Below are 22,467 nucleotides of genomic sequence, written 5' to 3' on the forward strand. Positions count from 1 at the left end.
ACATTTACATCAGATATTCTGTCACCATTTGTAAGTATTAAGTCTAATATTGCATCCTTACGAGTGGGCTCCCTCACCAATTGCTGGGGGGATGCTCCTTGCAAGGAATTCAGCATGTCCCTACTTCTGGTGGAACTTGTAACAGGCAGCTCCCAGCTTACATCAGGTAGATTAAAGTCTCCCATGATTATCACCTCTCCACTTGAACCTTTTGTGTGTATTCACATCTTTTCACTGGGTGGCTTTTTTATCTGCAAATATGAATTGTAACTGCATACAAATAGGAGTCTGGAATGAATGCAAAAAATGGGCATAGGAGTCCAGAGACCAGGCTAAAGTACAGTGTTATGCGGTCCCTGGGTCAAAATTGTCTAGGTTTACATTATTATAAACCAAAACCTTAATGATATTAGTACTTTGCTGTAACAGGAGTCACCAGTCTGGAGACCTTCTGTAAGGTAATGGACACATTGTGGTTGAATCATCTCACACTTTTCTACTATTATCTACTCGAGAGCCCCCACTCATGGGTGCCATCTTAGAGTTAGATGTCAATGGGGGTTATTCTAGTTCATTCTTTCTGACAAAATCCTTCTTAGATGGACAAAACCATATGCACTGCAGGTGGGGCAGATGTAACTTGTGCAGAGAGAATTAGATTTGGGTGGGGTTTTTCTTCAAAGTGAGATCTATATTGCAGTGTAAAATCATGCAGTCAGTATTTTCCCTGCACAGAAACAAAATAACTCACCCAAATCTAATTCTCTCTGCACATGTTACATCTGCCCCCCTGCAGTGCACATGGTTTTGTCCATCTAAGAAGGATTTTGTCAGAAAGAATGAACTAGAATAAACCCCAATGAATCAATCATGCACTCCTAAGTAATTGTAGGGGGTTGGAACAGCCCAAATGGACAAAAAAAATAACTTTTAGAGGTAACTCTCTCTTATAACCTCATCAGAATTTATACTGCGTGACTTGGCCTGAAACAATAGGGTGATTTGGGACAGAAACATACAGTAGTTCGTAAACACAACCTTTTATGACAAGATCATTATTTTTCTCCTTTACTTAAGGAATAGCAAAAACTATCCGTTTATCACGCCTTTAGATATGTCACATATAAAACACAGTGTGTCGGCCATTTTGATACAAAATCATGTCACACATACATCAATAGTATAAACATCTTTTATACATACAACGTAAATTAAATATTATTTATTATGATTACATACCAGTGTATTATAAGTTAAATCTCAAAGCATACTGGTTCTAAACAAATAAAGTAGGCTTCATACTCTATTGGGGAAGGACGGATATTTGTTGTTGGAAAAAGAAAATGTAAATTTATTTGGTTTTGGTTCACTTCGCAATTCAGGTGCCCGAAGCCTCTTAGGTAATTATTATCTGCACTGTATGGTGATTCAATGAAATTTCTATGCATTGTGTGTACTGCAATATTTAGCTGTTTTAGTATTCAGTGAAGCCAAAACTCTAGTCATATTCCAGGCAGCATCCAGGTACATGAAGGGGAGGGAGCTGCAGATGCACACCTGCATACACAACCAACATTCATTAGGTTGGAAAATGCTATTTTATTTTTATATATTGTATTTTATGATTCTGTTTTGTGTCCAACTCCGAAATCACCAGTTACAGTAAATCAGAATTCAATGTTAATTTCTCTATCATGTTTCAAAGCTTTAAATGGTCATAAATAATGACCGAATTTAGGAATATACTCATTAAGCTTAATTCACGCTGGCAACATCGCTTTTTTTAAAAAAAAAGCTTTAGTAAATCTACTCCTAGGTATATGAGGACTAATAAATTAAAATTGTAATATAATTTAGTAGATAATAACAGGGATAGACATATTAATGAGGAAATCAGGGGCCAGTAAATGAAATCTAGGAACCAGTAGTATGTTTTAATGAGCCAAGGAATACATACATCCACTGACACCCCTGCCAAGGACTGTTAGAAAGGCTCAGACCATATAGTCCCAGGCTTACAGCAGCATCAACATACTGTATAAAACGCAGATACAAATACATGACACAAATCATACTGTACAGCTACCCTCTTACCCTGCAGGGTGTGTTATGATGGCCCGACAATCGGGATTCCGAAGGTCAGTATACCGACCAATCGTCAATACTCCGATAGGGGAGAATAGCCCCTGTCAGTCGGGATTCCAACGGTTGGGCATTTAGTCGGGCTTCTGAAGTAGTTATACAGACCGTAATAATACTGACTGCTGTCCCGTCATCCGGCACCTTACCCTGCAGTTATACCTAGAAAGGCCACCATTTAATCAGTGCATTAATTATGTTTCATAGTAGGTTATGGGGCAGATGTATCATGCTTTAAAAAGTCATAGACAAACAGTGTAAATAGCATCTAGCGCCAACAAAAGTAGTCATCATAAAAGCAACAGCAATACCACAGTTACCAATAGCTTTCAATTAAAATAATAATAATTTAAAAAAAAACAAGGGCAGATGTACTAACCTTGAAGTGTAACAAAGTGGAGCCTTACAAACTAGTGCAAAGTACAGTATTAGTGCAATGTACAGTACTGTAAATGTAGCTAACATTTCATTTACAAATGAATAGATCTGGGGTAGCCAACCCTAGTCCTCGAGAGCTACCAACAGTGCACGTTTTGCAGGTCTCCTCACAGACTCACAAGTGAGCTAATTAGCTCCATCTGTGTATCTTTTAAAATGTGTCAGTGATTAATGAGTGCAGCAGCTAGGTTGTCTGGAAAATGTGAACTGTTGGTAGCTCTCGAGGGCTAGGGTTGGCTACCACTGGAATAGATCATAATTATACTGAAGGATGTATCTGCTAATTTACAGCATATATTAAAGATTTGTTTTGTAACAATATACCCTGAAATAGTTGTTAGTGGTATGTGCAATGTGCATGTCTGTGCATCTAGCACTCATTTCTATGGACTTTACAGTCACTGACTGTGGATTGGATCCCTTAACAATCATTATCTGTAAACCCATAATAAATTCTGTAAAACACATGGGGCTGCAATGTCCTCATACTTCCCTCTGTTGCCATTCATATGCTTTCTCCATTTGTCTTTTCCTCATCTATTTTTCCCTCTACCTTTACCCAGCCTCCTCTTCTTTCCCTTCCTTCTCCTCTTCTGTGTCTGTGCCACTTGTCCTCCATCTCTTCTCTTCCTGCTGAGTGGCTGAGTAACGCTATTCACAGCAGAGACGGAGCTTCTGGTCTCAGGATGATGCTTCATTTGCTCCTCTACCATAGAGATCTCCGTTTCTGTGCACATTGGTGACTTCTCCACAGGACTCACCTTAGCATAAGACAAGTGGTATGACTGTAAAGAATTAGTAGTACACAAACAGACCTATTGAACTTTTACTGCAGCTGCCGTCTGGACCCAAACTTCACCATTCACTAGTGACCACAATTGTAATTGTTCCGTTTTTTTAGATCATTCATATATGTATATATATGGATCCGATATGATATCCCGGCGGTCGGGATCCCGGCGGTCGGAATCCCGACACTGGAATCCCGACCGCCGAAATCCCGACAAGGGGGGGACATGGATCGCCCCCCCTTGCGGGCTCGCTGCGCTCGCCACGCAGCGGGCCCGGTGCCTCGCTACGCTCGGCACACTATTTTATTCTCCCTCTATGGGTGTCGTGGACACCCACGGAGGGAGAAAGTTTCGGGATTTCGGCGGTCGGGATTCCAGTGTCGGGATTCCGACCGCCGGGATCCCGACCGCCGGGAAATTAACCGCATCCCATATATATATATATATACAAATATAGCTATCTGTCGGCTAGATGTATGAAGCAGTGATAAGGGAGGAGAAGTGATAAAGTGGCTGGTACTTTATCACCGACCAATCAGCTTTTGACTGGTAAATTACAGACTGGGTTTAAAAAGGGACAGTTTAGAGCTGATTGGCCGGTGATAAAGTACCAGGCACTTGATCACTTCTCCTTCCTTATCACTGCCTCATACATCTACCCCTGTATCTACTGTGCTTTGTTCCGTGGATGGACTGAAATGCTACTTGTGGTATTTCTGGTCCACCCTACTAATGAAACACAGGCATGTGGCTATAGACAAAGGTAGAATAAGGCTCTATTTTAGTTGCAGTCACATGTGGTACAGGCAGATGAACACAGGTGCATAGGATCTATAGATACATTTCAAGTAGAAATGAACACTTGTTTACAACCAGAGCAGTTCAGCTGCAAGTCTCTGTGGTAAGGACTGCAACCAGATGTGTTACCAACCTCTCAAGGACCTTCCAAGTCTGTCAAATATGTTGGGAGTATGAATGTGGGTATGTGTCTCCCAAATCTGTGTACGGAACTTACTGGTAACTAGCATTCACTGCATGTACAGTCAGGGCCACCGGGAAGATCGGAGTAGATACTTATTACTCGGGTTTGTTTAAAGGGGCACCCAAGGGATCTAGGCCTGGGGTTGCCAACCCTAGTCCTCGAGAGCTACCAACAGTGCATGTTTTGCAGGTCTCCTCACAGAATCACAAGTGAGCTAATTAGCTCCACCTGTGGATCTTTTAAAATGTGTCAGTGATTAATGAGTGCAGCTGTGCAGCAGCTAGGTTGTCTGGAAAATGTGAACTGTTGGTAGCTCTCGAGGGCTAGGGTTGGCTACCACTGATCTAGGCTCTTACCTGTCAGCAGGGACAGCCCAGCACAGGCTGTTGTGTGCTGGGCTTCAATGTGGCTAGTGAAGCTTCTAAATAAAAAGTTCCTCAAGTATATTAAAAAGTACATTTACAGCAAAGAACAACACCATGAGAAGTGAGAGAGAACTCACCACTGGGGTCTCGCCAAGCTGAATCCGCAGCCAAATATTAGTGCGCTGGCTCCAGTCACCTGGAGGGTCTACTTCCCACAGGCGATCCCGTTCTTTCGGATTATCTGCTAAAAATCTGCCACAGACTAAGAACAGAAATGTAACACAGTCACAACATGAAGCAGACAAGATTCCATCTTTCCTTATATAGAGAGAGAGAGAGAGTTGGGGAAATCAATACACCTGCCATCTGTAAGAGGAGGGAGGAAATGCATTGAGGATCTCTACAGCCATACTTCCAGATGAGCGGTGGGAAGAGCAGAGCCTTGGAGCGAATACACCTGGAGGGTGGTAGACTGAGTAATCGGGACTCCTTTTATACAGTACCTCTGCCTTCTTTTGAGCCATTTGGTGATGGTTCTATTTGTCTCTGGTAATTACCCATCGTTGGCAATTCCGAGTATTTTTTTATGTTTTATGGCCTATTTTATGTAATGTATACTTACTTTGATTAAAGCTGTACTTGTATGTGATATCTCTTTCCATCTGTTATGTGGGAGTTATCGGGAGATTTACAGAGTGAATATTTGATGAAATTGACCAAAGGAGCGACAGATAGTTCACATTCTCTCATTTTTCTGTTTATATCTTAAGATATACCTTACGCGACAGATTGCATAAGATATATATACAGCACACACATTATATTCATGATTTATCTTAAGATTCCTTCTAAATTTATTTATTGGGCTGGACCGTCACGTGACTCAACTTCAGATGATACAACGCAGGTAGGAAAAGCACAATGTGCACTGTTTCAATAACGATAAATCCTTATTGCAGCAGTGACAATCTGTGGATATGTTTTACGGCACACAGGACCGCACAAGTAAATTACATACGATTTGAGGCTTTTCACGCGATCATCCTGATGTGTCAAATTTGTGTAAAAAAGGTCTGATTCAGACCTGCTTGCTGAGCTGCGAGTACGCCCCCTCCTGTGCACAGCTGCAAATGCGTACAAAGCTGTGCAAACAGGGGGGCAATCATTCACCATGAAATATTTTTCCCCTGCTCAGCTGCCCACCTGCTTCCCACACAGGGCGCTCGCAGATCAGACATACCATAGAGGTGTCTCTGATCTGCCAGCGCTGGAGAAATCGTTCGATGGTCGCTGAACAACAAATGATTTCTCCCCGGCTGCGAATGGATGATTATGCAAATCATCCATTTGCAGCCGCGCAGGGGATCACAGCGTGCGAGGGGAGGGGCCGGCACTGTGGGCGGCGTTTGGTCCACACGCAATGCTGCGACCTGTCTTCGTCCCGGCTGCTGCATATACGTCAGTGAAGACTGACTTCTATTTGTGAAGGCAGGAGAAATCATCCGATGTTCGGCAAACATCGAATGAGTTCTCCTGCAGCGGCAGCACCCGAGGGGATGTGTCTTCGTTACACATCCCCTTGCATGGTTGGGAGGGGAAATGGTGGCGGGGGAAGGGGGGGTAGTCATGCGGGCGGCGTTACATGACTCTCTATGCAGCGAATTTTCGCTGCTTAGCAAGTCCATCAAAATCACAATTTTCAGAACCTGCATGTTTACAATAATATACAACACAATCACGTTTGCACAGCACAGGTAGCCTGAAGACCGTAAGGAGGTTTACATCTGTATTGACGGAATATTGTGTACTGTATACAATTAAATGGATAAGTTTTTAGTGCATCCACACTTTATACTATAGTCAATGATATGGACTTTGGGGTCTATGTAATAAGCCTTGAAGAGCGATAAAGTGGGCAGAAATCAGTATCAGCCAATCAGCTCCTAACTGCCTGTTACAGGCTGTGTTTGACAGGTGACTTTTAAACACGGACACCCACCATCTGGACCCTACACTTGCCACTGCCCAAGTGACCGGACCAGCTTTCCCAACCCTTGTCAGCCGTTTAACATCCAGGACTAAACAAACCAGCATACCAAGTGGGACCCATTGACCATCAGGCGATCCCTTTGCAGGAGTGCGCTGTCTCTCTCAAAAAGTCCATCTATTCATATATATCGGCTTCCAACCATTTGGGACTCTGAAGGAAAGCATTATAGGAACGGACACTATATAGGAGCTCTTCTTGGAGATTGGGTGAATATATCCATGTTTTTGATTGTCTTAAGTACTGGCTACATACATACTGTGTTTTACCTTTTAAAAATATTTAAAAATATCTTTTGCCTATTTTTAATGGAATACATTGTTATATATATATATAAGCCGCTCAGAGAAGCCGTAAACCTGTCAGAAGACAGACGCGGCTAACTGCAATAAAGAAGAAACACGCAGGCGCACTGGTCTCCCGGGTGACGGCGGATGTGGGGCGTAAGTGGGGCGGATATGACGTCCCGCCCCGCTGTTCCAGACCCACGAATGCTAATTGAACTAATTTAGAGACAATTAACGCATTTACCTTACCATTACTTTAGTACTATTATATGTTTAAGACAGACCACTATGTACATTTATCGATTATATAGAGATCTGCCACCCAAATATCATTATGTACCCACCCGCTGCTAGATTGTTAAATTGATTGACAGGAAGTGATGTAAGCTTGTCTCAAACCATAAATATCAGCTCCAACCAGTTTGTCCACACCCCCTGAGGAAGTCTGTTAAGACGAAACATGTCGGGCAGCTTTTAATCCTGTCTCCTCACTCAGCTAAGCGATTTTCCATATCTTTTTAACTCTATTTTATGTTCCCGTTTTTTATGATTATATGACCGTGTAGGCAATATTTTATACAGAGCCTAGCTATTTTTATTGTGTTTTTCAGCATTTATTTGTTCTTTTATTGCTGGGCACATATATTCTTAGCATCATATAAATTTAGAATATCCTGTCACCTCCTTTTGTGTTATTTATTGTGTGCTGTGTTAGCCTTCTTTTTTAAAATAAATTTCTGATTTTTTTAAACTTTTTGACTTTGTCCCATATCATCAAGTAAAACTGATCGCCGAGTTCCAAAACTATAGTTCCCCATATATATATATATATATATATATATATATATATATATATATATATATATAGTAAGTAGTAGAAGAAATATAGAACAATGCGCTGAACACGATGAAAACGTCCACATATAAATAGGATAACCTCTTTTATCCGACACCAATAGTCCAATCCTCCTTAGGATAATTCCTTTTAAACGGATCTCATGCACTATCGAGCACACGTCTCTATTTTCCTAGAATATATATATATATACACACACACACACCACACCTGTTGCATGGTTTAGATACTAGTGCAGTTTAACCACCTTCTTCTTCTTTATTTTTCTGTGTTTGGCAGGTGCTGATTGGTTAAATGGACCTTTGTTTTTCTTATCACTGAGATTTCTATATTTGTTTTCATTTTGGGTTGAGGAGGATCCTTACACAGCAGCTTTGATCATTACTTCGATATACAACATTGCAGTTCCAGAGGGCTAATCCATTTATTGAACTAGAACATGCTAGAAAATATCTAGGGCGAAATGTAATAGGGTGCGATTTTTTAGACTAAAAAAAAATCGCACCAAATCGCACCTTTAAAAATCGCATTTTTTGCCGCGAATTCGCATATGTAATGAGATGCGAATTAGCGGCAAAAAAAAGCGATTTGCCGCGATTTGCCGCGATTTTTAGTCATGAAAATGTGCGCATTTTCAGTCATGAAAATGTGCGCATTTTTATAAATGCGCTTTTGTGCAAAAAAAAAAAAGTTAAAAAAAAAACGGCGTGGGGTCCCCCCTCCTAAGCATAACCAGCCCCGGGCTCATTGAGCCGGACCTGGTTCCAAAAATACGGGGGGACAAAAAGCATAGGGGTCCCCCGTATTTCTGAAACCAGCCCCGGACTCTTGGACCGGTCCTGGTTCCAAAAATACGGGGGACAAAAAATCTGGGGGTCCCCCGTATTTTGAAACCAGCACCGGGCTCCAACAGCCCGCGGTGTCATGCCACAGCCGGGGGACACTTTTTATACAAGGTCCCCCGGCCAAAACATGAGCACCGTGGCTGGTCAGCCTTGGACGGGGTACCTGGAGGAGTGGGGACCCCCCCAATAAAGGGGTCCCCCCCCCAGGCTTCACCCGTCCAGGGCTGAAGCCCGGGGCTGTCACCGGCGTCCGTGGCCAGTGGACGCCGGCCTGATAGGGTTAAATCCATCATACATATCATTACATTGCTTTTTACCGGCGAACTACAAGTGCCAGCAGACCTCCCCCGCATGCTGGGACTTGGAGAACCACAAGTCCCAGCATGCAGGGCATTAATGGGCCCGCTGGGACTTGTAGTCCACCTGTAAAAAGAATGTTTATAAAAAACACACACACAGAGAAGTACAAGTTTATTACACACACACACCTCAATTTTACACCAGCGTTACTTACCATTCCTGGATCCAGCGCTGGTCTGGCTGCTTCACAGCCGGCTCCCCCCGCACTGACAGGCAGCGGGGAGAACCGCTTTCTCCGTTGCCTGTCACCGGCTTTCTCCGTAGCTTCTGTAGCTCTGTCCCAGTGCTACAGAGGCTGAGAGCGTGATTGGCTGAGCTACAGTATGCGTCTCCATGGAGACGCATAGCTCAGCCAATCAGGACTGAGCTATGCGTCTCCATGGAGACGCATACTGTAGCTCAGCCAATCACGCTCTCAGCCTCTGTAGCACTGGGACAGAGCTACAGAAGCTACGGAGAAAGCCGGTGACAGGCAACGGAGAAAGCGGTTCTCCCCGCTGCCTGTCAGTGCGGGGGGAGCCGGCTGTGAAGCAGCCAGACCAGCGCTGGATCCAGGAATGGTAAGTAACGCTGGTGTAAAATTGAGGTGTGTGTGTGTAATAAACTTGTACTTCTCTGTGTGTGTGTTTTTTATAAACATTCTTTTTACAGGTGGACTACAAGTCCCAGCGGGCCCATTAATGCCCTGCATGCTGGGACTTGTGGTTCTCCAAGTCCCAGCATGCGGGGGAGGTCTGCTGGCACTTGTAGTTCGCCGGTAAAAAGCAATGTAATGATATGTATGATGGATTTAACCCTATCAGGCCGGCGTCCACTGGCCACGGACGCCGGTGACAGCCCCGGGCTTCAGCCCTGGACGGGTGAAGCCTGGGGGGGGGGACCCCTTTATTGGGGGGGTCCCCACTCCTCCAGGTACCCCGTCCAAGGCTGACCAGCCACGGTGCTCATGTTTTGGCCGGGGGACCTTGTATAAAAAGTGTCCCCCGGCTGTGGCATGACACCGCGGGCTGTTGGAGCCCGGTGCTGGTTTCAAAATACGGGGGACCCCCAGATTTTTTGTCCCCCGTATTTTTGGAACCAGGACCGGTCCAAGAGTCCGGGGCTGGTTTCAGAAATACGGGGGACCCCTATGCTTTTTGTCCCCCCGTATTTTTGGAACCAGGTCCGGCTCAATGAGCCCGGGGCTGGTTATGCTTAGGAGGGGGGACCCCACGCCGTTTTTTTTTTATAAAAACACTTTTACACATTTTTATTAACAGGATAATGCACAGATCTCAATGATCTGTGCATGGTTCTGTCAAATTCGCCTGTCAGAACCTGGTCTATTTTTTTTGCGATTTTTGGTAACATTTACCAAAAATCGCACCCTATTACATTTGCGAGTTGTATACTTTATAATGGGAAAACATCTGGATGCGAATTGAAATGTGACTAAAAATCGCACTTCTAAAAGTGCGATTTCGCGGTAAAAAGTGCGATTTTTTACCGCGATTTTCAACCTATTAAATGTGCGATTTTCGGAAAATGTGCGATTTTGGCCGTTTTTGACCAAAAATCGCACATGTCTAAAAAATCGCACCCTATTACATTTCGCCCCTAGAGTCTTATTGGCTATTCTAGGTAACAGTTCCCCATGTCTTCTTTAGAAGGTTTGATAAGTCTCCCCCCTTCTGGCCAGACTGAATTCAAATGACTTCCTGTGGCTTTGCGCATTACATCTCAGAAGGCTCATTCTGATCACAGTCTATGGATATACAAGCAGAACCAGCCTACCGTAACTGATTGGTCCTTAGACTGCAAGCTCTAACTGGACAGGGACTGATATTAAATTATTAAATATTTTCTTTATAATACTGTTGTGCTAGATAAATAGACAATAATAATAGAATAAAAAAATAAAAAAAAGTAACACTCGTATATTAACAACTAGGTGATTCATCGCGCCCTACGGGCGCTCTTCACACCGTCGTAAGGGGCTGCGCCCCCTTAATTTGTGAACGTTTGTATATGAGAAATATGGTTAGAATTGTATGAAAGATGCCCTGTATTGCAACTTAGGTGTCCGCGAATCGCGGGAGGGGGGTCGCGGGGGGTGCCGCGAATTGCAGGAGGGGGGGTTGTGGGGGGGTGGATACTGCGAATCGCGGGAGGGGAGGGATTGCAGAGAATCGCGGGAGGGGGGTCGCGGGGTGGGTTGCCGCAAATCGCGGGAGGGGGGTTACGGGGGCGGGGGTTGCGGCGAATCATGGTAGGGGGGGTCGCGGGGGGTGTGCCGTGAATCACGGGAGGGGGGGTCACGGGGTGGGGTGCCGAGAATCGCGGGGGGGGGTGTGTGTGTGCCGTGAATCGCGGGAGTGGGGGTTGCGGGGGGGTGGGGGGGTGTGACGCGAATCGCCACAAGAAAAAATCAACACAGAAAGGTCAACACATGTAAATGTTGACATAAGTGTGGCACTTCATTGGTGTCCATGTCGACACATGAGAATGAATATGAAAACATTCAAAAAATGAAAAAAAAAACTTCAAAAACTCATGTCAACCTTTTTCATTGTCGACCATAGCCATGTCAGTGTTTTCCATGTGCAATTTAATTCTGGAGCTGCCGCGAATCGTGGGGGGGGTGCCGCGAATTGCGGGAGGGGGGGTCGCGGGGGTGGGTGCCGCGAATCGCGGGAGGGGGGGTTACGGGGCGGGGGTTGCGGCGAATCATGGGAGGGGGGGTCGCGGGGGTGTGCCATGAATCACGGGAGGGGGGGTCACGGGGTGGGGTGCCGAGAATCGCGGGGGAGGTGTGTGTGTGTGTGCCGTGAATCGCGGGAGTGGGGGTTGTGGGGGGGGAAGGGGTGGGGGGGTGGGTGCCGCGAATCGCGGGAGGGGGGGTTACGGGGCGGGGGTTGCGGCGAATCATGGGAGGGGGGGTCGCGGGGGTGTGCCATGAATCACGGGAGGGGGGGTCACGGGGTGGGGTGCCGAGAATCGCGGGGGAGGTGTGTGTGTGTGTGCCGTGAATCGCGGGAGTGGGGGTTGTGGGGGGGGAAGGGGTGGGGGGGTGTGTGACGCAAATCGCCACAAGAAAAAATCAACACAGAAAGGTCAACACATGTAAATGTTGACATAAGTGTGGCACTTCATTGGTGTCCATGTCGACACATGAGAATGAATATGAAAACATTCAAAAAATGAAAAAAAAAAACTTCAAAAACTCATGTCAACCTTTTTCATTGTCGACCATAGCCATGTCAGTGTTTTCCATGTGCAATTTAATTCTGGAGCTGCCGCGAATCACGGGGGGTGCGGCGAATTGCGGGAGGGGGGGGTCGCGGGGTTGGGTGCCGCGAATCGCGGGAGGGCGGGGTTCACAGGGGTTCCGGTGGGGGGTTGCCGTGAATTGCGGGAGGTGGGGGGTCACGGGGTGGGGTGCCGAGAATCGCGGGGGAGGTGTGTGTGTGTGTGCCGTGAATCGCGGGAGTGGGGGTTGCGGGGGGGGTGGGGGGGTGTGACGCGAATCGCCACAAGAAAAAATCAACACAGAAAGGTCAACACATGTAAATGTTGACATAAGTGTGGCACTTCATTGGTGTCCATGTCGACACATGAGAATGAATATGAAAACATTCAAAAAATGAAAAAAAAAACTTCAAAAACTCATGTCAACCTTTTTCATTGTCGACCATAGCCATGTCAGTGTTTTCCATGTGCAATTTAATTCTGGAGCTGCCGCGAATCGTGGGGGGGGTGCCGCGAATTGCGGGAGGGGGGGTCGCGGGGGTGGGTGCCGCGAATCACGGGAGGGGGGGTTACGGGGCGGGGGTTGCGGCGAATCATGGGAGGGGGGGTCGCGGGGGTGTGCCATGAATCACGGGAGGGGGGGTCACGGGGTGGGGTGCCGAGAATCGCGGGGGAGGTGTGTGTGTGTGTGCCGTGAATCGCGGGAGTGGGGGTTGTGGGGGGGGAAGGGGTGGGGGGGTGGGTGCCGCGAATCGCGGGAGGGGGGGTTACGGGGCGGGGGTTGCGGCGAATCATGGGAGGGGGGGTCGCGGGGGTGTGCCATGAATCACGGGAGGGGGGGTCACGGGGTGGGGTGCCGAGAATCGCGGGGGAGGTGTGTGTGTGTGTGCCGTGAATCGCGGGAGTGGGGGTTGTGGGGGGGGAAGGGGTGGGGGGGGTGTGTGACGCAAATCGCCACAAGAAAAAATCAACACAGAAAGGTCAACACATGTAAATGTTGACATAAGTGTGGCACTTCATTGGTGTCCATGTCGACACATGAGAATGAATATGAAAACATTCAAAAAATGAAAAAAAAAACCTTCAAAAACTCATGTCAACCTTTTTCATTGTCGACCATAGCCATGTCAGTGTTTTCCATGTGCAATTTAATTCTGGAGCTGCCGCGAATCACGGGGGGTGCGGCGAATTGCGGGAGGGGGGGGTCGCGGGGTTGGGTGCCGCGAATCGCGGGAGGGCGGGGTTCACAGGGGTTCCGGTGGGGGGTTGCCGTGAATTGCGGGAGGTGGGGGGTCACGGGGGGTGCCGCGAATCGCGGGAGGGGGGGTTGCGGGGGGGTGTGACGCGAATCGCCACAAGAAAAAATCAACACAGAAAGGTCAACACATGTAAATGTTGACATAAGTGTGCCACTTCATTGGTGTCCATGTTGACACATGACAATGAATATGAAAACATTCAAAAAATGAAATAAATCTTCAAAAAGTCATGTCAACCTTTTTCATTGTCGACCATAGCCGTGCCAGTGTTTTGCATGTGCCATTTAATCCTGGGGCTGCCGCGAATCGCGGGGGGTGCCGCGATTTGCGGGAGGGGGGGGGTTGCGGGGGGTGGGTGCCGCGAATTGCGGGAGAGCGGGGTTCATGGGGGTTCCGGTGGGGGGTTGACGCGAATCGCCGGAGGGGGGGTTGCGGGGGGTGTGACGCGAATCGCCACAAGAAAAAAATCAACACAGAAAGGTCAACACATGTAAATGTTGACATAAGTGTGCCACTTCATTGGTGTCCATGTGGACACATGACAATGAATATGAAAAAATTAAAAAAATTAAAAATAAATCTTCAAAAACTCATGTCAACCTTTTTCATTGTCGACCATAGCCATGTCAGTGTTTTGCATGTGCCATTTAATCCTGGGGCTGCTGCGAATTGCAGGGGGGGTGCCGCGAATCGCGGGAGGGGGGTCGCAGGGGGGGGTGCCGCCAATCGTGCAAGGGGGGGTCGCGGGGGGGGGTTCTTTTTGCCGCGAATCACGGGAGGGAGGTCGCGGGGGGGGGGTGTTTTTTCCGCGAATCGGGGGGGGGGTCACGGGGGAGGGTTTGCCGCGATTCGCGGGAGGGGGGGGTCGCGGGTGGTGGTTATGCCACGAATTGCGGGAGGGGTCGTGGGGGGGTTCTTTTTGCAGCGAATCGCGGGAGGGGGGGTCGCGGGGGTGTTTTTGCTGCGAATCGCGGTAGGGGGGTCGCGGGGGAGCGGGTGTTTTTGCCGCGAATCGCGGGAGGGGGGGGCGCGCGGGGGGGGGGAGGTTTTGCCGCAAATCGCGGGAGGGGGGCGCTCACCTGGTGGCTGTGGAGTAGCAGTGCTGGGCAACACGGGAAGGCAGAGGGTGTCTGGCACTGTCTGTGGGCTCACTGGGCTGGTTCTCTGTCACATACCTCCCAACATGACCCTCTCCAGGAGGGACACAATGCTCTGTTTCTAGACTTCCCCTTAATGTATGATTGCCATCACCTGTTTTAAACAGGTTAATTTCTCAGAAAGGTGTTCAGCACAGATGAAGGCAATCACACATTAAGAGGAAAGTCCAGGAACAGAGCGTTATAGACACAGACACCCACTTTGAGTGACAGATGTAGCCAAATATATAGGAGATGGCCTTATGGTGGTTGTGGTATATTAGCCCGACAGTCGGGATTCCGACAATGCACAGCGTGGGGAGCGCAATGAAGCCCCTTGCGGGCTCGCTGCGCTCGCCACCTATTTTATTCTCCCTCTATGGGGGTCGTGGACCCCCACGAGAGAGCAGTCGGGATTCCGACGTCGGAGGAATGACTGTCGGAATCCCGACTGTCGGGGAGCCGTCCGGCACCCCTTATGGTACCCAACTTGGAAGTTTCCTTGATATCATATCGAACAAGCAGATAAGAAGATAATAATAGCAATTTCAGGGTGTCTTCATAGTTAAGTAAACCTAGGATCTTAGGTATATGAAGTTTTCCTACCTTGGTACATTTTAGGAGAAATAGGTGAGCTGATTCCCAAAGCAGTTTCCTGTGAAAAAGTCAGGCAAAAGTCTTGCAACATTGCAGTCCCAAACCCTTGTCTCCGACACTTCTGCCGCACAAAGATGGTGTCCAGCACAGGTAGCATGTAACATTGGCTGCTCCGGTCACACAGGCTGCCTACAAGAAGACACAAAAACAAATAAACATGTATTCATCAAAATACTCCTAATATACAGTATATTGTACAGACTATCTCCCGCCAATAAAGCAACAGAGGAAGCTAGTGTATATTTATATGATGTGTTTTAACTTTAATTATAAAATATACAGTAAGTGCCATTCACATCTTCCCTCTCGCATTAAGTAGGGGTGTTTCCATACACCTGGAAGTAGCATTACCACAGCCTAAAGCTTTATACTGATGCTTTTGGCGGGATACGGTCACTAGGTCGACATACTGTACATTAGGTTGACAGGGCTTAAGTCCACACCTGAAATAGGTCAACAGGGTTGGAAGGTCGTCACAAGCATTAGGTCGACAATGGGAAGGTCTAAAGTCAAAAGGACGACACAGGTTTTTCACTTTTTTTGAGCCGACTTGCATCGACAGACGGTATTTCATACCCTACCATCCACTAATATATATTATGCAGAGTGAGGCACCGGGCCCGAAGAATGGCGAGCGCAGCAGGTCATGTGGGGGACGCCGTACACTTTGACAGTGTCCGTGTCAACTATGTTCACATTTGAGACAAAAATAACTTAAAATTCCTTGTACTATGATGTCTCTACACAACATTATTACAATTGTAATACGCTCCCTTTATTCAGATATTAACAAGATTAGAAAATAGATATTCCTTTGCTATTCTAATACCTACTCTCTCTGATATCTCCTACTATTGGGGTAGCCCCCCCTGCCTCGCAGACTCCCGATCACCCTGATGTATGAACCTGACTCTACTTACAATCTGTTTAGTGATGGGGTGTTTGTCTCTGAGGTCCTGCTAACCCCTCCCCAACAACATTCCGATTCCTACCTACGTGGACAGGGTACCGCTGTAATGTTGTATGTCGTGTCCTTCAGACTGTGACCCCCTCCTGGGTTGACCTCACGGTCTCCGGCGCCTGTGTTTTACACCCTTGGATTGGCCTATAGGCCTTGTTCCCTCTCGTGTTCTGCCCTTACTCTTCCCGGTTTCCCTTGTCCATATTTTAGGAAGCCTTACACAATAATGCAGATTTGGGGGTTTTTGCTTAGCCAAATATGTCACTGGTATCCTCCATGACGCTTAATATTCTGACTTTAAACATTAATGGCCTGAATTCTCCATGCAAGCGAACTATGACCATTCAATTTTTTAAAAATTAAAAAGCAGATATACTCCTTTTACAGGAAAGACATTTCAAGTCCACTCACCCTTCATCAGCTTCCCGTGCGCCTTTCCTCAGATTTTCTACTCTACTTCCCCAAAAAACAAAAGGGTACTGCTATCATGTTACGCAATTCTCTGACATGTACGATAGAAAACTCCTCCGATTTAACATAGTGGTCCTACATCTAGGACATTCCTACTTTACTGTGGCTTCTGTATATGCCCCCAATATGGAGCAGGGTGCCTTCCAGAGCGACTTTTCCCCCAGACTTGAAAATTTAGCTAGGGGTTGAGTTGTTGTGGGGGGTGACTTCAATACAGTACCTGATCTACACTGGGACCGCACCAAGTCTCGTATTCCGAGCCCTTCCACAGTCACAGAATCTAAAGGTTTGGTAGACTTTACAACCGCACATGGTCTCTTTGATGCCTGGAGAGTCCTATTCCCCAAAGAACGCACATATACCCATTACTCGATTCCCCATGCACTGCCCTCCAGAACTGACCTTTTTCTAATTGACACTAACACTGTATTAGATCTTACTAAAAACTGGGTTACTTCAGTTGTGTGGTCTGATCACTTAGCAGTATCTCTTACCATTGCCTCTACTCAGACAACTCTCCCAACATTTCGTTGGAGATTAAACTCTACTCTTCTGTTAAAAAATATATATATATTTTATTGATCAAACTAGTAAAGTACTGGAAGAGTTCTCCCTAAATGCCTCTGATGAGATATCCCCAGCTATGATATAGGAAGCACATAAAGCTACAGGGGTCACTTTATTTCTCTGACAAAAGCCCAAAAATTAAAAGATAAACACCTAGAACAACAGATAAAAAAAAACTGACGAGTAAACATCAGCAGTTCCCTAAACATTCCACTTACAGGAAGCTTTTAGCTCGTAAGGGCCAATTATATCAGATCCTTTCTGCTAAGGCAGCCAAGACAATGAAATGGCTACAACCTAAATTTCATACTAAAGGCGATAAAGCAGATTCTCTTTTAGCAGCACGCCTCCGAGCTCATAAACCGAGAAACAGAATCCTGTAACTCAAAGATTCCCAACAAACTCTAACTTATGACCCTGTGAAGATTGCTGAGAGTTTCAAAGAATTTTATCATACCTTTGGCAATTTGGCTCTACAAAAACAACACATTGATAGGTTTCTTTCTAGTTGTTCCCTTCCAGCCCTCTCCGAAATGCAACTTCATTTTTTTGAATACAGACATCACTGCTGAGGAAATTGAACTCATGATTAGGGATCTTATTCTGGACCATTTGCAGATGGCATTCGTTCGCACTGGACAGATGTTTGGCGCATGAGCAGCCGCATTTCTGCGCATGTGAATACACAGGGTGCGTGCGGCTAAGGTGAACAGACTGTTCACCAGGTGCATGCAACCAAAGCTGTGGCGGATATTCGCACCTAGGGGAATGCCCAGCATTCCCATGTAAATGCTGGGCGTTCGAGGTAATCGGGTTGTGATGTTGGTGCCGGGGGCGGCCAGCTGACATCCCCAGATGTCAGCTGCCCGCCCACTTCCTCCGCAGGGTGCACTTAGATATCACAGATATGCAGAGAGTCACTTAGATATGCGTGCATGTTCCACATCATTGATGGTTGGCGACCATCGATTAATGTGGGTGTTCAGCCACAGGCTGCGAATGGATGTTTAGGTTAAATATCCATTCGCAGGACCTGCGTGCGAACACATGCTGCGAGGGGGGGTGGGCATACCACCAATTGCAGGGTTCTGCTTGACTCGCAAGAGTGCAAATTCACATCCGAGCGAATCAACCAAAATAACCGCCTAGGTCCCCTATGAATTCTTCAGTGCCTGGCCCAGGTGGCTTACCTGCTATCTATTCTAAAAAAAATTTGTGGAGTACTGGTCCAGGTGCTGCAGAGTTTCTTCAACGCAGTCTTAGCGGGCACCCCCTTTGATAGTGCCACCACAAGAGCAGAGATCGATGTTATTCCAAAACAACGGTGTGTGCCAGCTATTTTGAACTCTGATTTAAAAATATTTGCGAAAATCCTGGCAAAAAGACTTGCTGGGGTGATCCCTTCTCTGGTCCGCCCAGACCAGGTCAGAGTGTAAAGATGAGGTAATTATGATGGACCCTGGGCACTTAGATGAAATTAAAAATGTATTTACATGGAAGACATGTATTAAAAAACATATGTTAAAATATATCAAATGGATAGCATCTTACCCCAAAGGGGCAATTGGAGCCTGCAGGATGTTGTAGGTGGCAGGGTAACAGTAATTGCCCCCTTTGGGGTAAGATGCTATCCATTTTTTATATTTTAACATATGTTTTTTTAATACATTATATTTTTATGCAGCTCACCTCTCCCAAGCTGTCTTCTGTAACTATAATATATACTCGCATAGATGGGTTCACTTAGCCCATATGCCTGTTATGGATACCACGTAACCAGAGGCCTCTGGGATTGTCCACATCCACGACAATTGCTTTTACCGTCTTGGACCCCCTGGCTAGCCTATCATAATGCCCCTCCACCCCTAACATTTGGTTTTCGATGGTCTCTCTTTTTATAAGATATTAAGCTTGTTTTAAAAGTAAATTGAATGATGTTTTCTGCACTGTGATAATCTGAAGTTATTATGATCTGACTGACACTTTTTGCTATTGTATCACTTCCTATTACCCATGTCCCCCTTTTCCTTCTGTCTACCCTCCCTCCCATTGTCTATATTTTGTATTATTGCAAAAATCTTTCAATAAATAGTTTAAAAAAAAAAAGTTAATTATCGGATAACGTTTCACACTTTTTCGGTATGCATTAAATGAATGAATCCGCCTATCTGCAGCATTGTGAATGCATAAATAAGTCTGTAATAAATGTATATAAAACCTCTCAACCTGTATGCTTTGTTATGCTTTGGCAAGATTACATTTGGACTTGCAGAAAGAAATAATAACAACATTTGCTGGAAACACTTTTTAAATATAGCAATACCGGTATTTGTGGCGTCACAAACAGTCCTTTGAAAGTGTTTAATGTGGAAGTATCAGGTTACAAAAGGGAGCCCGGCACCTCTTTCATGCTAGTTCCAGACTATTGGTACAAGTGTCTGTTAATGACCAGGTGCTCTGTTCTAAACACTATTTGTCTCTAACTCTCTAACTATAAACGCCTAGGGCGAATCTGCTCCCAAATGGAAGCATTTTCTCTATGACAACATTATATATTTTCCGCCGTATTATCTCATTTTGATTATTTATTATTGTAAATTGAACAATAATTAACTGAAATTATGCACAGTTACATGGTGACAGCTGCCATTTGTACATGTAAAAAGGACTTCTCATGTATCCTCAAAATATAGGGGGTTATTCAGACCAGATCGCATGGCTGTAAATTCATAGGCTGGACGATATTCAAATAATTGCGCATGTGTACAACTTGTAGTCCATCCTGGAAAAAAAATCCTGCAAATTGTTTCATCACTTGCCATATGCAAACTGATAGACAGGAAGCCGGCATTTGGGGATGGTAACCGCCCATTTTCTGGGAGTGTCAGGGAAAAGGCAGGCATGCCCAGGCGTTTGAAGGGAAGTATTTGTGACATCAACTCCAGCCTTGATCAGTTTTTCTTATTTTGCACCCACTGAATTAGTCCTGGGCCACACACACGCTACACAACATGGAAATATCATTTGATGGTGAGAGTCTTGCGTATGGATTTGCTGCTAATCACCGATCAGCAGAACTTTTGAAAGCCATTCGCAAGCCTTGCACAGCAATCAGCAGGCATGCACAGCGTGGGATTTCACTGTGGTTGGGTAGCGATTACCTGAAATTACTGAATTACTCTGCAAATTAGCAGCCAAGCGATCAGGTTTGAATAATCCCCATAGTCAATAACCACAAAAGTAAAGTGCAATACCTGGCGCTCATTTACACACACATGTGACATAATGTTGTGTGACACCCCTTTATCTGGACTCCAACCAGCGTCTTACAGGTGATATATATGCTCTCTGTTGGTAAGCACATTTTCTAGGAATGTGTCACTGTGTTTCCATCTGGACTCTGGTGCGGTGAACTGGTGTGCCATCCAAGCCAGGCTGGGGTCCAAAGAGTATGACCTGTTTATATCTATGTTTGTAAGATGTGAGTGCAATCAATTATTTATTATTAAAACTATATTTTCTATAAAGGCCTCGGCACTAGAATTTTGGTATGTCGCTATGATTGAGTCTAAATCCTAGTGGGAGAAATAACCCCTGAAAATAACAATCACGTGACGTGACACAGCACAACAAGAGGAGGAGCAAGGTCTGAACATGGGAGCCCAAATGTACCCTTGCAGGCTTGCATCACTACCACTTCCCTACATACCCTACCATACCCTACCATGAGGTTGGAGGACAAGGGAGCAGCGTCATACCTTTCATATTGGAATAAAAGGAGTGGAAGTTGATTCATTCTTCATTCTATGTAAGTGGTACTTTATGTATCATGGCAATTAGCTCCAGGTGCACTTTATTATTTAGTATTGGATTATATGCCATTGGATCGGATTACACAAGTGTACTGCTATGATACGCCTGGCATCCAGTGAGCACAGTTGCATATTCAGAACTGAGCATTATCCAGTGGATTAAAATAATGATGAGCATGAAACTGAACAGAAAAGGATTCTTAGGGGGAAATTTTCTAAGATTGAATGGGGACAAATGGTCTTATATGTACCCAATTGATGTGAAATACCTAAGTACTTTATTTCATACATCGTCAAATTTATCAACGTACAAATGCGAACGATTCGTATTTTTGCCATTAGTATTTTTTAGAACGTCTAAAAAATACGAATGAGTACACCATCGATCGAACACAGCCTCTAAAGCCTATTCTTTTCAATGGGACCGACAAATTTACCAATGATTCGCACTGGACAATACGAATACGAATCACTAGTAAATACGAATTTCAAATAGACCATGTTTTGGGTCATATTTGAGTGAAGCCTGCATGGATCACTCAGATCCATGCAGGCTTTTAGTGTAAAAAAATAGAATAAATTAAATATTTGAAAAAAATGGCATGGGGTCTCCCCCCCCCCCCCCCCCCCCCCATGGCTAGAACCGGCCACGGGCTCAAAGAGCCGGTTCTGGTTTTAGAAATTGAGGTGCCAAAACTGTTGGGGTTCTCCCGGATTTCTAAAACCAGCACCAGGCTTAAGGTTCCCAAAATACGGGGGACAAAATGACTAGAGGTCCCCCTTATTTTGATAACCAGCACATGGCCCAAACAGCCAGCGGGCTAATGCCACAGCCGGGGGGAGACTTTTTATACAAGTCCCTCTGGCCAAAACATTAACCCGTGGCTGGTCAGCCTAAGCAGGGACCCTGGTGGAGTGGAGTGGGGACCCCCCCCCCACCCCAAAGAAGGGGTCCCCCCTCCAGTATTAAACCGGCACAGGATCAGCAATACCATCTACGGGACAGCAAGTGTGGCTAAGTAATTTAGCACTTGGCTATTTAGCACTTGGCTTAACATGTATACAGTTAATCCATTTATGTTCCTACTAAAACATTGGTATTATGTATAATAAGTTGACTTATGTTGTAGTTTTCTTAACCCTTCACATATCTCATGGGAACAAGTACGACTTTGTGAGTAATACCTTAATAAAAAATCATATAGGAAAGGATAGGTGGAGGAGGGTGACTATTAACTCTCTAAAGCAGTGGTTCTCAACCTTGGT

General features: G+C 45.7%; 1 protein-coding gene across 1 annotated transcript in view; it reads right to left on the reverse strand.

Moving 5' to 3' along the window:
- Positions 1-839: 839 nt before the first annotated feature.
- The window catches only part of LOC146075241 (protein FAM169B-like), a 60,342-nt gene continuing 38,714 nt past the window's right edge, over positions 840-22,467 (reverse strand). The window contains exons 7-9 of the mRNA XM_083184252.1: positions 15,340-15,519; positions 4,853-4,977; positions 840-3,338 (exon numbers count right to left, since the gene is read on the reverse strand). Coding sequence (XP_083040378.1) covers positions 3,111-3,338; positions 4,853-4,977; positions 15,340-15,519 — 533 coding nt within the window. The 3' untranslated portion in view covers positions 840-3,110. The remainder of the gene's footprint in view (positions 3,339-4,852; positions 4,978-15,339; positions 15,520-22,467) is intronic.

The sequence above is a fragment of the Crinia signifera genome, chromosome 4, assembly GCF_055691185.1.
Source record: "Crinia signifera chromosome 4, ASM5569118v1, whole genome shotgun sequence".
NCBI classification, from domain to species: Eukaryota; Metazoa; Chordata; class Amphibia; order Anura; family Myobatrachidae; genus Crinia; species Crinia signifera.